General features: G+C 34.6%; 3 protein-coding genes across 7 annotated transcripts in view; all 3 read right to left on the bottom strand.

The window, feature by feature from the left end:
* The window catches only part of LOC18053371, an 11,358-nt gene extending 6,765 nt beyond the window's left edge, over nucleotides 1–4,593 (bottom strand). Inside the window, exons 1-10 of the mRNA XM_006445950.2 lie at nucleotides 4,500–4,593; nucleotides 4,307–4,403; nucleotides 4,147–4,221; nucleotides 4,004–4,056; nucleotides 3,853–3,886; nucleotides 3,271–3,361; nucleotides 2,773–2,870; nucleotides 1,988–2,062; nucleotides 1,584–1,675; nucleotides 934–946 (exon numbers count right to left, since the gene is read on the bottom strand). Of these exons, the coding sequence (XP_006446013.2) occupies nucleotides 934–946; nucleotides 1,584–1,675; nucleotides 1,988–2,062; nucleotides 2,773–2,870; nucleotides 3,271–3,361; nucleotides 3,853–3,886; nucleotides 4,004–4,056; nucleotides 4,147–4,221; nucleotides 4,307–4,403; nucleotides 4,500–4,561 (690 nt within the window). The 5' untranslated portion in view covers nucleotides 4,562–4,593. The remainder of the gene's footprint in view (nucleotides 1–933; nucleotides 947–1,583; nucleotides 1,676–1,987; nucleotides 2,063–2,772; nucleotides 2,871–3,270; nucleotides 3,362–3,852; nucleotides 3,887–4,003; nucleotides 4,057–4,146; nucleotides 4,222–4,306; nucleotides 4,404–4,499) is intronic.
* Nucleotides 4,594–4,721: 128 nt separating this feature from the next.
* LOC18053370 (histone H3.2) lies at nucleotides 4,722–5,319 on the bottom strand. The gene has a single exon (XM_006445949.2). It carries the CDS (start codon nucleotides 5,226–5,228, stop codon nucleotides 4,818–4,820), a length of 411 nt encoding a protein of 136 aa, XP_006446012.1. The 5' UTR covers nucleotides 5,229–5,319; the 3' UTR covers nucleotides 4,722–4,817.
* A 2,342-nt stretch (nucleotides 5,320–7,661) lies between these two features.
* On the bottom strand, nucleotides 7,662–13,517 carry LOC18053369. 5 transcript variants are annotated; one of them, XM_024190344.1, is made up of 2 exons: nucleotides 11,720–13,517; nucleotides 7,662–8,141 (listed from the first exon to the last, which is right to left on the bottom strand). In XM_024190344.1, the coding sequence occupies exon 1, from the start codon at nucleotides 12,750–12,752 to the stop codon at nucleotides 11,784–11,786; it is 969 nt and encodes a 322-aa protein (XP_024046112.1). In that variant the 5' UTR covers nucleotides 12,753–13,517; the 3' UTR covers nucleotides 7,662–8,141; nucleotides 11,720–11,783. The 5 variants fall into 5 exon arrangements, with proteins under 5 accessions (XP_024046112.1, XP_024046113.1, XP_024046109.1 ...); XM_024190345.1 differs by lacking the exon at nucleotides 7,662–8,141 and adding an exon at nucleotides 9,251–10,143; XM_024190341.1 differs by lacking the exon at nucleotides 7,662–8,141 and adding an exon at nucleotides 10,566–11,232 and having other exon boundaries at nucleotides 11,344–13,517.
* Nucleotides 13,518–15,990: the final 2,473 nt, after the last annotated feature.

The following is a 15,990-nucleotide window of genomic DNA, read 5'->3' as shown; positions in this document are numbered from 1 at the left end:
GAAAAAATCAAAGTTGCACATTTTAGAACAACAAGTGATATTACAATAATAAAAGAATATTGGATCATAATTAACTGATTTCAGCATGTAATGAATGCTATTAGAGTGCCATGGAACCAGTCGAAAGCTCAAGACTGGAAGAACACAACTTTTTTCCCATTATTTATTCACCATGGTATCGGAAGCAATACCTACAAAAATCGATCATCGAGTGGGAAAATAATTATGTCAACAAGCCAAAATAGCAAAAAGCTTGTTGCATAGGCACATCTCGTCACCTCCATTATCTCAGTCATTGACTTTAGTTCAAAAATGTTAGGGCAGAAGATCAATAAGAATCCTATTTCTCATAATGAAAGGATTAGATAAGTACACTAAAACCAGACAGTAGTTATATGACATGAATGGGTCAGTTAAATTGAAAGCTGAAATCACCAAAGGCTACACGGGGAAAGACGAGCTTAATATAACCTCCATATGAAATGATTTCATTAGGACTTTTAAATATTCAAAAGTGATAAATGATTATTCGGTGATGCAATGGTCTACAATGTTTTATGAGCTCATCTATATTAGAGGAGGGGAGAGAGAAGGAGGATTGGGGGAAACAGAAGTACACATTTAATGTTTCTATAAATCATTACATGTCACCTTCCTCATCTTTTAGATTAGAAATTCAGAGACTCTAATCCTATTTGCTCAATTTATCAAAATGGCAGCCAAGTAATAGCCATGTACCTCACTCACATCATTATAGATATATTCAAAATTATCAATAAGGGTATCACACTATATGGTGCCCAGCATAAACAATTTTGGAGGAAAACTGGAAATGAACTTTTAAAAATAGTGGTTTTTCCTTTGGTTCCCTGCCCTGCATAAAATATCATGGTTAATGCATGATAAATAAATCAATAAGCACAAAAATGAAACCTCAGCATCAATTCTACCAAAATAAAAAGTCATCCAGTGTTGTCATTTGAGGCCATCAGCTCAGTATTAATGTTTAACAGGATTTTCCTCACTCCCTTAGAGATAATAAACACATAATTGCTATAGCAGTTCTTGATATGTTTAACTCCGATCATATTGTACACATTTCTTTGCATAATGTTATCAGCATTTCTCTCCTACAAATCTGCATGGTCCTCCTAGGATCTTTGCATAATGTTATCAGCATTTCTCTCCTACAAATCTGCATGGTCCTCCTAGGATCATTCATGCAGAAAACATATTGCAGGCCAAACAGTTGATAACCCTAACCAAAAAGGCTTTAACTTTATTCAATACTTATAAAATATCTGGGAAATGGTTCATTCTTTGTTACTAAGCTTTACACAATAGAGGACGACAAGGGGTTTTCCTCCATTTGGTAACAGTTATTTAACCCAAGGGATAGTTTTTCCACCATTAATCACTGCAATCTCTAGCAACTAGTGTACATTCTGGTATAAATTTACCACCTAGGTACCACCTTCGGTGCCAACAGTTTATTTAACAAATACAATCATATGCACCTTAAATGAGTAGTCCATTCATTGAATGAATTTGGTATTTCTAACAAAGGTCAACCATTTTAGTACCTTGATGTATTAACTGCACTAAAAGCAAGATCAGATAGACCTTTCTGGACATCAGACCCAACAACAGTGACAGAACGTCTTGTTTTTAAGACCTACATCAAGGTAAAAAATAAAAATAAAAAAACCTGTCATCATGATAGTTGAAAATTCAGGACCATGTTCTAGAAGAATAACTCAACTTAATTTTCAATGAAAAATAAAATGTTTATTGTCAAATACTTTTTGGAAACATTCTTTATTAAGGAACAGGCATATGCTATTAGTGATAAGGAAGCTGGAGAGGGAGTTTATAGAAATTCAAGTGGAAAATGAGGTCATTAGCAATGATTTGTAGAAGAAAACTACTAACTATTACTTCCAATATACTAGTAAAGCCAGATAAGAAGATGGAAAAGTCAACTTACTTCGACTGGTTCGTCTGATATATAACCAATGTCATAGATGCTTACTACATTACTTCTTGTAGAAGCACAAGCAACCTGAATAAACGAATAAAATGAAAATATGTTTAGATCAGAAATTCACTATGAAAACTTATTTTAAATAAGGACAGCAAATTAGCGATCCCACAAGCAAATGCGTCAGAAAATTTTAAAAGATTTCTAAACTAGAAGTAAATGACATATTTAGTAGCATAATTAATGGTAAAGAAAGAGAACAAGTTTTCACCCTGACACAAAAATATTCCAAATAGAATGATTGAGCAGGTAAGAAATTATGTTTTCTACATCTCTAAAAATGACAAAATTGTAGAAGCAAATGACATATTTTGGACCGCAAATTAGTGATCCCACAAGCAAATGCGTCAGAAAATTTTAAAAGGTTTCTAAAGTAGAAGCAAATGACATATTAAGTAGCATAATTAATGGTAAAGAAACAGAACAAGTTTTCACCCTGACACAAGAATGACAAAATTGAACTACAATGCACATTGCATAACCAAATTTAATATAGTTAGAACTGGAATAAACACAAGTAACCATAAATTTTTAGACATATACATATAAACTTTATCTGACTGAGAGAACTAATTAGAAAAATTTTAGTGCAATGAAGACTTTTATGTTGCATTCTAGAACAAAAATTTGGTAAATTTCTACATGATTATCTATCTATAATTATCCCCAGCTCAAACAAATGAATCAGCATAATAATCTAAATATACAGCGAGTACACATGTAAGCTGAACCTCATCTTGATTAGCCAGATTCCATCTAACAGCATCAAGTTGTTGAGGCAAAGGAATGTGCAGTAAGTGTTTACTCTGGTCTTCCTTCAAGCCCACTCCTAACAAAACAATAAACAAAATTAGAATAGAAATAATGTAATACTGAAAATTTAGAACCACTCAAGTACTGAGATGCATAGAATCCACCAACTGAATAAAATTTGTACTTATTTCAAAACGTGTGTTAGATAAACCATTTTACTAGAACTTTCTACTCTTCAGTCACAGGAAAATGGAGTCAGCTATACAATTGGTCTCCAAACTCGAGCTCGCTTCTCCTTCACTAACTAGAGTTTGAGATGTGGGGTGCATAGTAATGCTACTTTTCTATTAGAAATAGCTATATTTCTTTCTTTAGAACTTCCTTGCTGCAGTTTGACTCAGTTACAGTTATTCTAGTTCTAGTCCATATAGTTTTCCTAGTCGTAGTTTTGCTAAGTTAAGAGTTAAGGTACTAACCTGGTAAAGTTCCATTACATTGGTAATATAGAGATTCAAAGTCATGCACCGTTAAGCACCCAGATCTCGTAGCAGAAACCAAGTAAATCCCCTGAAGAAATATTGCAACAACTTAAGTAAAAGCCAAGCTTCAAAGCGAAGACCAAAACCAAAATGTATTTGTCAGCACAACCAGTTAAAAGAAAAAGATAAGGCTAAAAGTTCAAAGAAATTAAGTAACATTCCACAATGTTTCTCCAAACAAAGTCCACATTCAATAAAAAAGGAAGGCTGAAAGTTCCAAGGAATTGACCATATAAGTTCAAACACTGTTTTCCTTCTAAAATAAAGAATTACAGGATATCTTTAAACATTGTTTCAAGATTATTGAAAATGTAATAATATCTCGAAAGAACCTTTGATGGACCAATTGTAGGTGATGGAAGAACCATATCAATATAAAACCAAATAAAAAAGATACCAATGAAAAAGACATAAACACATTACAAACAACCACAAAACACGACAGCCACAGGCATTTTTAGCAGGAAGTTGTCAATTTCAGAAATTATAGTTCTACAGACAACAAATTTGACACTTCACCTTGCAGTCAAAGTCCAGTGCAGAGATGCCTGGTCTGAGTACACAAAAAAAAAAAAAAAACACATAACCATAATCACTACATTTTAATCATCTAATCACACTCAAAGCTCAACAACAAGAAAAGACAACACAAAGAGAAGGCAATACCCACTTTCCAAATGACCGTCGGTGATCAATCATTGCAACATCACCAGCCCGACTTCTCTGTAAAATCTAAAAATTCAACCCAACTGCATGCGCAAAATGAAAAAGGCTGCCAATTAACCAAACAAAAATGGGAAACAGAAGCAATACCTGACTATTGACAATGCCTTCGTGGGTCGGACACAGCACTCTATCAACATGATACAAATGGGGAAATGCCCCAATCTTTCCGTAACATAAAAATAAAAATAAATAAACGACTTAAAACCCAAAATCGAAACTAATGAAAAGACAAAAGTAATTAGATCACCTGAGAATAGGACTGCATAAGCAAAGCAGACAAGTCATGTCGGTACTTGGACTCAAATCTGCCGTTCAATTCAACCACACTCCTCTTCCAACGATTGCTTTTCATTAAAAAAAATAAATAAATAAAACTTTGAATTAAAGAATAATGGATACTGCAGTTAAATATTCTTAAGAGTTATATTTTTTTTTTAAACCTTGAATTGCATCGTTTAGGGTTTTCAGGTACAGATTCGCGAGAAACTAAGTATTTTTCCATTAGAGTGACAACAGATAGTTTACCCGCTCACTACTCCCGCCAGAATCATTTCTGCTATCGTACGCTTGGGCACATTGCGAATTATAAACTAGGCGGATTGTTACGAACCCGGTTTGGACCGGAAATCAAAATTGGACCGAAAAATTAGCCAAACAAGAGATTAAGCAGAGCAACATTTTTTTTCCATTTCAATTGATAGCAAATAAAATCGAGATTCAACATTACAGTCCAAAGATTTACAATCATAAGAACTCAATTAAGCTCTCTCGCCTCTAATTCTCCTAGCGAGCTGAATATCCTTGGGCATAATAGTAACTCTCTTGGCATGAATGGCGCAGAGGTTAGTATCTTCAAAGAGACCGACTAGATAAGCCTCGGCAGCTTCTTGAAGAGCCGCGACGGCGCTGCTTTGGAACCTCAGATCGGTCTTAAAGTCCTGAGCGATTTCCCTAACGAGTCTTTGGAACGGAAGCTTCCTGATCAAAAGCTCAGTGCTCTTCTGGTACTTCCTGATCTCTCTCAGAGCAACGGTTCCTGGCCTGAAACGGTGAGGCTTCTTCACTCCTCCCGTCGCCGGAGCCGACTTACGAGCCGCCTTTGTTGCAAGCTGCTTGCGTGGCGCCTTTCCTCCGGTTGATTTCCTAGCGGTTTGCTTTGTGCGGGCCATTTGTGAGAGTAGAAGACGAAAATGAGTGTTTGTTTCTTGAGAAAGTGAAACAAAATTTTAGAGTTGCTGAAGATAAATTTGTTAACAAAGGCGAGGAAGTGGCAGTACTTATAGGGAAAATTATTTTTGGAGGAGGGAAGTTCGAAAATTTTGTGTTACTTTGAGAGATTTGAATGTGTGCATTTGGACCGTAGATTTGACAGTGATCAATGGTGAATATTTCGAGAGTGTATGCTGATTTGTCAATCCATGTGAAATTGAAAGTGACCAATGGAATTGGTTTATGAATGGCATAATTTTGATCGTTTGATTGGCTTAAAATACTTTAAATATCGACGGTTCGGAGTCCTTGGAGAGCAGGATCTCGGATCACGATCCTTGTGCTCTTGTAACCATTAGGATTTTTTTTTTTTGGCGCTAAAAAGCAGGATTGGGGAAAACTTTAAAAACCATTTTATCATTGGAACTTAGTCTAAAATTTTCCTTTAATTAGTTTAATTAAATTACAAAAATTAGTTTAATTACTTTAAAAACCCATTAGAGTTCAAATTTCTACAAGTCGGGGGACGGAAAAAAAAAAGATTACAATTCCTTGTTTCTTTATTTCGTAATAAATGAGAATAAATTTTGTTTTTAATTACATAAATTTTCAAGTTATCTGTGTTCCATCTTAATTGTAGTCACATAGATTCCGAACTATACTTAGTCTAGGCTTCGAGGCTATTATCATAAGATTAGTATTCTGCATCTAACATACTTGTGTGATACTTTAATAACTCTTGTTTAAAAATTGCTTAGGAAGCTCTAAGCTTCTCAACTAGTTAAACTAAGATGCTTGCAAAAAAATTAGAGAAAATAGTGAGCAATTAAGCCAAAGAGAACATTTTCTTTTCACAAGTATGTGTACAAGAGAGTTTTGAGAGTTTGCTTTGAGTTGCTTACTAGCTTGCTTGCTTGTTGCCCGAAAAAAATGACAAGAATCCATGAGCCTTTAATGTAGTGGAAGAGTCCTTACAATTACAATGACGATAGTAAGGATTCGGACCCCTATAAAAACATTATGAATGTTAGTTTCAATCATTTTTTAATATCAAATAATTAAGTGGAGACAATCTCTCTGTTACGAAATGTGAGAGAAGTAAATACTTTAAATATTAGAGAGAGCTTAAAAAATTTAGAAGTACTTCAGATGATTAATGTACACGTCATGAAAAGATTTCAGTTATATAATCTTATTATAAATATCAATTATAATATCTGATAAAATATTAATAACAACCTTGTATATAACAGAATTAAAAAAATAAAAATATAAAATGACGAGTGCCAAGCCTATTTGAGGTTAGCCTAGAACTTTCCGTATCTAGAGATTTCTGAGAGCCTATTAAATTTATACATCTACTAAGCTTTATTGATTTCTTTGTACAAGGCCTAGAGGATCCACATTCTACCACTCTGTAATTAGTGAGTACTTACAAGTGAAGAGAAAGTGCTAAAGATTATTGGAGATAAAACTTTCTGTAAAATCAAGTTATCACATCTTGGTTTGTGCACTTTACCTCTTTGCCACGGAATTTTGAGCGGTCTGCGACACTATGCTATTATATAGTCTTGATAAATATTGTTTCTGATAATATTAAATTTTGATATAATAATTCAAAAGAAAAAAAAAATGCACCACGCGTAACACAGCCCATTGGACACCTTTTTAAGATTTAAAATTGAACCAATCAAAAAGCTCTTCAAAAATATAAAAATTAAACATATAATTTTCAGTAGGTCCTGTTGTCCACAAGACGGGAATATATATCAATTAACAAGCAAAGTGCCCTGCCAACCAGGTGCCCTCCACTTTATTAGGTTCTTATGCCACGAGTTAAGGTGTCGTTGTACAAAGCTTATAATAAAATATTTTGATACTTTTGCTTCATATGGAATCCTCAGATATCCTAAGTAAATGTTTGCAATAATTAATTAGGCAAGTTAATAATTACTTTTGAACTAATTCACCATATCGTTCGGAGAGGAATGTCACTTTATTCCCTCTCAAATATATTTTATTTACCACTTAGGTTCTTAATAAAATTTCAATATCCTATTTCATCTATAGTATTAAACTTGCAGTAAAAAAAAAGAAAGAAAAAAAACACAATGTTTAAGAATAAATATGACCTTTTAACTATTGAATCAACTAATTTAATTGACAGCGACCTCAGATAATCAAATTTAATGTGAAAAAATCGATTCACATTACGATTACGATGTTTTTCTTGTTACTCACGCAACACCTAAACATTAAAAACGACATCGAAAATGGATCAAAATATCATTTTCACCCATTGTTAAAACATTTTCAGAATTCAAATTCAAGCTTACCCACAAATCACATCTAGAGAGACTAATAAATTCTTCTCATACACAGTGACCCGGAAAATTAAATTACCAACCACCGACAGGTAGAAACTAAATATATGCCATATCCTAAATTTATTATCAGAAATTAATTAAGTGGCACAATTATTCATTTTCGAGAGAATCTTCTCGTAAAATGACATGCTCACAACAATATATTTATTGCAAAATTAGCCACACCTAATAAACTTGTTGAAGTTTTGATCGATCATCAATCAGAAACCTGAATCCATCAAGTCTTCACTTGTTGTAGTTGCAAAGGTTTCATCGATCGATTGGCTGCTCACCACCGGAAATGGCTTTATCACCAATACTTAATTATTATATATACACTTACTGGTATTTATAGTCAGCCGAATAATGCTTGCTTTATATATATTTATATTTTATATACACTTTTTTTTTCCTTTTTTGTCTAGACTTGTCCATCGTCTTAATCAGCATTTTGCTCCTTCCCCTGCCAGATCTCGCTCAAAAACTGCTTTAATTAATAATAAGAACCTGTCACAGGAACAAATTTTTTTAATATATACACAATCTAACTTATAAGAGTGAACATGACAATATTTTTATCACCTAATCAACATTGAAATCAATCAAATTATCTGGTTTCTTTTTGTGTGTGGGTGCGCCTGTGAAAGCATGCCTATTTGAACAAAAAGAACTTGTATATAGAACAACCGAGAGTACTTTATCATAAAGAAGTACTTATCAATTCAATGTTTGTTCAAATTACACTACAAATATTTTTCTAATATATGACATCTATTTTTTTCAGTACACCATCACAAATCTACTTACTATTACAACTGAAAATCTATCCAAACCTCACAAATTAATAACTTTGTGATGATATAATCTGAATATTTTAACTCAAAATAAGTTGAATTACTCCAAAATATATATTTAGGAAAAATAAATCAATCAATATTAATTCACACATCGGACACAGCCCAAAATAACTTTCCATTGTATTTTATGTATACAAAATATCTATTCCATTCAATCATAATAAAAGATACCACAACAGGACATAAGACAAGCTGAAAAGACTTTCGTGATATATGCCCAACAAAGGAAAAAAAAGAAAATTCCAAGTGTTTCTTTAATGAAAAAGCTTCGCAATTCAATAGTCATGACTCATGAGTTAAATCTCCAGATAAAGTTGGCACGTCAGGATTTTTCCTTGTGTAAGAAAGTGACTGAGCCACAACTAGAGGCATTATTGACCCTTTCATTTTTATATACATACATATAGACATGCAGTGCTGAAGTTTGGTAAACATTCAAAAAACCTAGTGGTTGTGGTCCAAAACTTTTTGATATGATATATAATATACCATATTGTAACATATTATTTCTGAAAATTACATACAAAAAAGAAATTGTTAACTCAGTTGCCATGCATGCATGACGTAAAAGTGGTAATTTTAAGTAATAGCTATGCTTGACGTAAATTGTTTTACATTAATTTTATAAACAATAAACATAATTATAATACTGATGAAAACGACATTATTCTAATCATATAACCACAGAGATAAATATCAACACAATTTCATTGTCAGTAAGTCTAGCAACATAGATCATATTGCAAGATCAAGTCACTAAAAGAAGGCTAAAGTTTCCGATTTCAAATTGTTAGCTGGCAAGATTTGATTGGACTACTTGAAGGTCAGTAGGTGTAATCCCATATGATAATCAGCATATCACTGGAAAACTAGAATCAGCTTTTTCTTATTGTTTAACAGTTATCCGTCAAAGACTTTAAATTGATCTAGGTTACAATTTGTGTAACTTACAGTCCATACAAAAATCATGCGGGGCTCACTGTTAGTTACTACTTTTTGTATGTTTTTGAATTGGATGTAAGTTACAGCCGGCTGTAACTTAGCAATTACCTTAGATTAAATGCATCTATAACCATCTAGATCAAAACCATCTGCAGATCAGCCCCATATTTTCAAAGAAAGGTGCACCCCTTTTTTTAATTATTTTATGATACGTACTCATAAAATACTTACCAGGACCTGCTTAATTATATTAAAGTCCATCTATACCCACTTGAATCGTAAGTAGCTCATGAGTCTACTCTAAAGAGAGAGGTTTCTACCCTAGTTGATTGAAAGTCCACTTCATCGTGTACGTAGACTTGAATCTTCAACCTAAAAGACGAAGTGAAAAAGTGATAAATACTTAGCCAGGTGGCAGATTTTCAAGAAAAGGTGTAATTTTTTTTTTAATGGAACCTATGAAATATTAAGATGTCATGAGTTCTTTAATATCTACAAATTCGCTACGTGATGACAAAATGGTTTCATATGATGATGATTGTCAAACCAAGTTTAATATATGTTAATGTTAGTCCTTAATGTGTAATAAGAAAAAGTTTTTAGATCAAATGATTTACCAGAAGATGATGCAAAGCCTAAGTCTCATGTTCCAAGCACTAAGTAGTCCTTTTTGTCTCCACCAACTTCCTAATCTATTTCTTGCTCTCCTTCTAATAAAAGCAACAATAGCATCAAATGTATACTAGTGTATATATATTTGATTAGTGCCAAGACCAATAATTATAGTTCTAATGTACTACAAGAAAGTAATTAAACAACGACAATATAAGAAAAGAGTATTGCATCAATTGGAATGTGTTGAGGATAATTAAAGGTTCGCTATTAAGCATGTGAATTGAAAAATGCATGAGAAAAGAAGCACAATAGAGATTTGGACAAACAAGAAGGCACGTAAAGGATAGTGCGTGAGGAAAAACCTTGTGCCACAAGCAATCATAGAGATTAAGAGAACTAGTATACATGAAAGGAGAATAAGGAAACTGTTTGGGTCCACTATTATGAATGTGATTTTATTATCTAATTATCTAAATTTTTATTTTATTAAATACTATATAATTAGATACCTTTTATTAAATAGAACGTTCACCACTACTTAAACGGTAATAGGGTCATTTATTAGGACAACATGAATTTTAGATGATAGAAGTCCATCAAGCATTAGGATTTAGAGACTTTGTATATCATAAACTTCATAGTATATTAATTTCAGGAATAGGAGATATACATTGTACGGTAGGAGAAACATAAGGAAGTTTTATATCAACGAGTTTTAGATAGTTTTGAATATAGCTAGTGTTTTGTCATTGTGCAGTAAGAGAAAGGCAAGGAAGTTTTAGACCAATGAGATTTAGATAGTTTTGGAACTAGCTAGAGTGTTTGTATATATCATAGGAAAGAATGTTAGACTTGTTCTGTATAGTATATAGATTACATATTGATGTTTTAAGAATTTTTTTGGAAGGAAAAGCATCTTTTTATTGGTTAAATAAATAGTTAATTACAAATTAGTAGTGATTTAACTGAAGAAAAGATGTTACCTTCTACACCTAATTAAACAGCGAGTAAACACCATTTGCTTGTGTCATACGTTATTCAAGTTTACACAGACACATGTATATATATAGTAGTAATATAGATAAACATCAACTTTGTTCTAGAAAGCATAAGATACCACCATATATAACAAGCCAACTGCAAGATAAGGACACGTGTCCCAACTCCCAACACCCCTATCTTACCTGGCAAGAAAGAACACAAAACAGCACATCAGTGTTATTAATCAAACAAAGAGTACATGTTGGGTGGGAAATCTAGTGAATGTATTATAAAATTTAAAGCTGATTCATTACATAGTTTTTTTTTGCAGTAGTTATGTTCTGCGTTGTGTAGTATCAAAAGACCCTCCACCTGTCCCTTCTTGTCTTTGCTGTCATTCTGGTTTGTTGCTTTATGTGTTTTCGTTTTCGTTTTCGTTTTCGCTTCTTGTTTCTTGTTTCTTGTTTTCGCTTTCATTTGCCCCCTCCCACTCAATAGATATAGCTAATGCTATGTTGCCAACCTAGCACACTTCTTTAGAAATATTTAGACTTTTAGAGGATCCTATTCCTCCTTAAGCCACGACTATTTTTACCGTGTAGTGTTTTGCTATCTACCCATATATTATAATTTAACCACATAGTTCAGTATATACATATACAATTGGCAAAATATATATTCTCATGTTACCTGATTATTTTACTCGTTGATTTGAAACTTCATTTGATGAAGTTTTTTTTCTGATTTTCTTATATCAACGGCCCAAACTGAGGGCAGCTTCAACGTCGAGTCTCCATGCAAACCCTCCACCGTCCATTCTGAACGCATCACACGGTACCATCTTCGAGTACTTCTCATTCTGCCACGTGTACTGCAGCCTCACTTGACTCGCAAACAACGAGTAATCCAAACTCGGCAACTTCTCTTTAAGGACCAACCAAACCATTATCTCTATCTCCGGCCAGCAGCCGTCGCCATTCACCGCCATCTTCTTGTAAGCTTTGTTAACCCACAGAACCCGGTTAAAACCATCTGATATGAACCCTGGACACGTGTCCTTATCAAGATCAGTCTTCACTCCCTCAACGTCCAAACAACGTCCTAATATATCCATGCATGTGTCTGCAGTCACGCTCTCCACAGTCACCCAAGATTCCACCACCGTCCTCCGACGAACTTCCACCACCGTCTGATCTGACACACCAAACCCACCCCCACCAACACCGTTGATCATCAAATCTTTCCCCTTCATGTTTAGCCAGATAGCAGCAGCAGCCCTCAGATCCTGACGATTATCGTCAACTTTTGAACCCATCATCAAATCAGGATCATTCTTGCTAACATTATTATTGCACCAAGAAAACGACTCTTGATCTTTCGTAGTAGGTCTCTCAGGCAACAACTGTAGCGTCGTAACAACGTTAACGTTCTTGTTTAATCCATCTTCTTCTTCTTCATCATGATCATTATTAATATTATTATTATTATTATTCTTTCTCTTGTACCCATTATTTTTGCGAACCCGAACGTACTTTCTCTTAGATCTTTTGCTAGTAAACCTATCAACTAACAAGTTACCTGAAACGGTGCCGCTTGACACGGGTTTCGGTGCAATCGGACGGAATCTGAGCATTGTACGATTGATTATCTCGTTATCACTATTCTGCACACCACCGGCGTATCTTAGCATGCACCACCCTTCTTTAGCCTTACCACCGTCCATATCATGAACCGGTGCCGGAGATACCCCTCTTGTCTCCTCTTTTACTTTCTTCTTTTTTTCTTTTTTTTTTGAAACGAAAAAACTACACACACACACACACTCTCTCTACCCCCGAGATAATTCAGGCGATAATCTTAGAAGCAGTACAGGGTCATTTGGTGAAAAACCAACACGTGTCTAGGGCTAACATTTGAAACAGTGGTACAACCTGATTGGTCGATTTTTTTTCCTACTCTCACGCGGGTCCCACTCAAAAAGTAGTGTAGCCTGCGTAATTGATCGTTGGGGAGCTGACCCCACGGCTTCAGCCAATCGGAAGCTACAGCGTGTTCAGCACTGCCGAAAGGTAGGAACACGTGTCCTTTACCTAGAGAATAAAGAGAGAAAAAGGACAAAAACATATTTAGGCAGGTTCGAGATAGTTCACACGTGGTTCATTTCGATTAGCACAGAACATGTAAAATTTGGTTCGCAACAGCCGAGACCACTTTTTATAAACTCCTTCCACGCTCTTTCCGGCAAGTGAACAACGCCACGTCTCTGAGTGTTCGTTGATGTTTGTGAACCACGTTCTTGCGTGAGAGTGGGGATTGGCAATACTCTCATGAAGACACGATGGTACGATGAGGACGCGTGGATGGTCTGATGGAGACGTGGATTTATTGCGAGATTTTGCAGCGTCATTAGATTTTGAAAGGAGGATGGATTATTTGCGTCTCGTTTCGTCAAAAGCTTTTGTTATTATCCAATCCCATCTCATGAATTAAAGCCCTAATCATTCGTTTTATGCTTTTACAAAATTATTAACAATACCAGTTTCAAGAAGAGCAAATTTTTCGTAGTAAAATTACATAAAACTTTAATTTGAAGTTGCTACCGTATGTGATCAACTACGGAATTTTGAGATATTGTATCTTATAATTTGGACATCGTTCAATGATGTCATCAAAATATGAGCTCTATTAAATAATTAAAAATTTAATAAAATTTGAATATTTAATGTTTTATATTATAGAATATGATACACACACTTACTTTTTTTTAAACTCCTTCTACTCTCCAAATTTGAAAACAGTCGTAAAAAATATGTATTTTAAAAAATTATTTGATTGATTGTTTTCAAATTTGGAGTGCCAACTAACAGGGAGTGGCTGGTCTTAGAGTCTTAGAGAGAGGGCGAGTAGTTTAAACGCCGTCGTTTAGGTTAAGTGTTTTCTTCTATATCCATGCAATTCCTCCACAGTTGTTTCACGTGAATCACGTCCGTACAGCTCATAGCCTTCTTTTGTTTCTTTGACATGCACGCGTATTGTCACCCTCGACACCCCACTGTTCCTTCTGAGTTCTGACGCAATCACACCCGTCCAATCTTGTCCGCTTGAATGTTGAAGCACATGGGGTTGTGGGCCCTCCCCATCACAGCCGTACGATCAAAATCAGCTTTTCCTTCTCTCAAAGACCTGTAACAAAGCAAAGCATCAGTGCGTCGCCACCTCTCCATCTCTTGAAACTTATTTTCGAATTTCTCCTCTCTCTCTCTCTCTCTCTAGTCTCTATTATTCTTTCCTCGACTGCGAAGGGAAGGATAATCATATCGGTAACAGTAACGATCAGCAAGTGCTGGCTGCTTATGGAGGGGCCACGTGTTCAGACCAAAACTTTGAATATGATGATCGCAACAACAGCTGAGGGGTTTAATTTTGGTGGGGCCGCATCAAAAGAAGATCAAGATTTGAGGGTTACACGATAGGTCGACGAAGTCGCCAATGAGAGAAGAGAAGGTGGCGGCAAATCCTTCGAAAGATTCTTTATCAAACGTGGCGGGCTCCTACTGGATGGAAGTGGATTGTTGCTTTTCTAGTGGGGCAGATGGGGAGTGGAATCGAGAAAAGTGCGTACGTGTCTTGATGAATGACGAGTTCGTTCTGTTTATGTCTTTGTTGACCCACACTCGCTTTCCTGGCTCGTGGCTCACAATTTTTCCAGCATTTGAGAATGACAAAATAGACGGAACGAGGTTAGTCAACTGTCTGTGCCAAATTTCCAAATAGTTTTGTAAAATATTTTTGAACTTTCAATATTTTTTTAACAAAATATTAAAAAAATACAATTTTTCTTTATTATTATAGACAGCAAAAACAAATCGAAGACGTGGAAGAATTTTATTTTTAGATCGGTTGTGTCGCTGTTCTCATCTTTAATTATGGTGGAATACTTGAAAGATATAAATAATTAAAAGGGGGTACTGGGGTTATTCAATTATTGCAACCGCTCAAAAGTAGTCTCTCACAAAAGTGGTTTTTTTTTTTTTTAATATTCATGTAAAAGGGAAATTTACAAAAATGGCCATAAAAATTTTGTGTTTTTCAACTTTAACCCCCCAAAATTTTTTCTATCATAACTAGCCAAATACCCTATATTTGGACTACATTACCCTCGTCACTTTCATCAAATTTACAAAGGCATGCCACTTGTTCAATTCCAGCAAAAGTAAATATAGATTTTCCTCAACAACTTAACAAACCTTTATCACTCTCAACAAACTTCATCATTCTCGATAAATCAATGCATAATGGAATATATAATTATCAATGGGAGAGCTTCTTAAAATTAATTTAGGCTCTTATACAATGTAAACCTTTAATCTATTAATTTTATCAACTAAATTCGAAATTAAAGTGGGTTTTGTTGTAAATATTGTTATTTTTCATTTATAAAACAATGTGATTTGTTAAAGTACTTAGATTGAGTTGAAAAATGAAGAAAAACCATTGAAAACACAGAAAAATCGGGCAAAAAACGAAGTTCAGAACAAGTGAGACATGCAAGTGGGACAGGTGCATGTCTCACATAAACGCACTGCATTTATGTGCGACAGGCACCTGTCCCACTGCCTGCCGCACATAAACTCACGGATTTTATGGAGTACATGATTTTGAATTTGATTTTTCTCGTCGTAAGCTTCGAAACGGTATATTATACGCCTAAAACGGACATATATAGCTCAAGTTATGGCTTTTGAAACATAAATGAATTTGGTGAGACAGGCAAGTGGGATAGGTGCTGCGTTTATGTGCGACAGGCACCTGTCCCACTTGCATGTCTCACTTGTTCTGAACTTCGTTTTTTGCCCGATTTTTCTGTGTTTTCAATGGTTTTTCTTCATTTTTCAACTCAATCTAAGTACTTTAACAAATCACATTGTTTTATAAATGAAAAATAACAATATTTACAACAA

This window comes from Citrus clementina, unplaced genomic scaffold (genome assembly GCF_000493195.1).
Source record: "Citrus clementina cultivar Clemenules unplaced genomic scaffold, Citrus_clementina_v1.0 scaffold_2, whole genome shotgun sequence".
Classification (NCBI taxonomy): Eukaryota; Viridiplantae; Streptophyta; class Magnoliopsida; order Sapindales; family Rutaceae; genus Citrus; species Citrus x clementina.
The sequence above is the reverse complement of the archived record's forward strand: the minus strand, read 5'-3'. Positions and strand labels throughout refer to the sequence as shown.

What these genes read in the sequence shown, in the direction of transcription:
- LOC18053370 (XM_006445949.2), bottom strand. Translation starts at nt 5,228, where the DNA reads ATGGCCCGCACAAAGCAAACCGCTAGGAAATCAACCGGAGGAAAGGCG.
- LOC18053369 (XM_024190344.1), bottom strand. Translation starts at nt 12,752, where the DNA reads ATGGACGGTGGTAAGGCTAAAGAAGGGTGGTGCATGCTAAGATACGCC.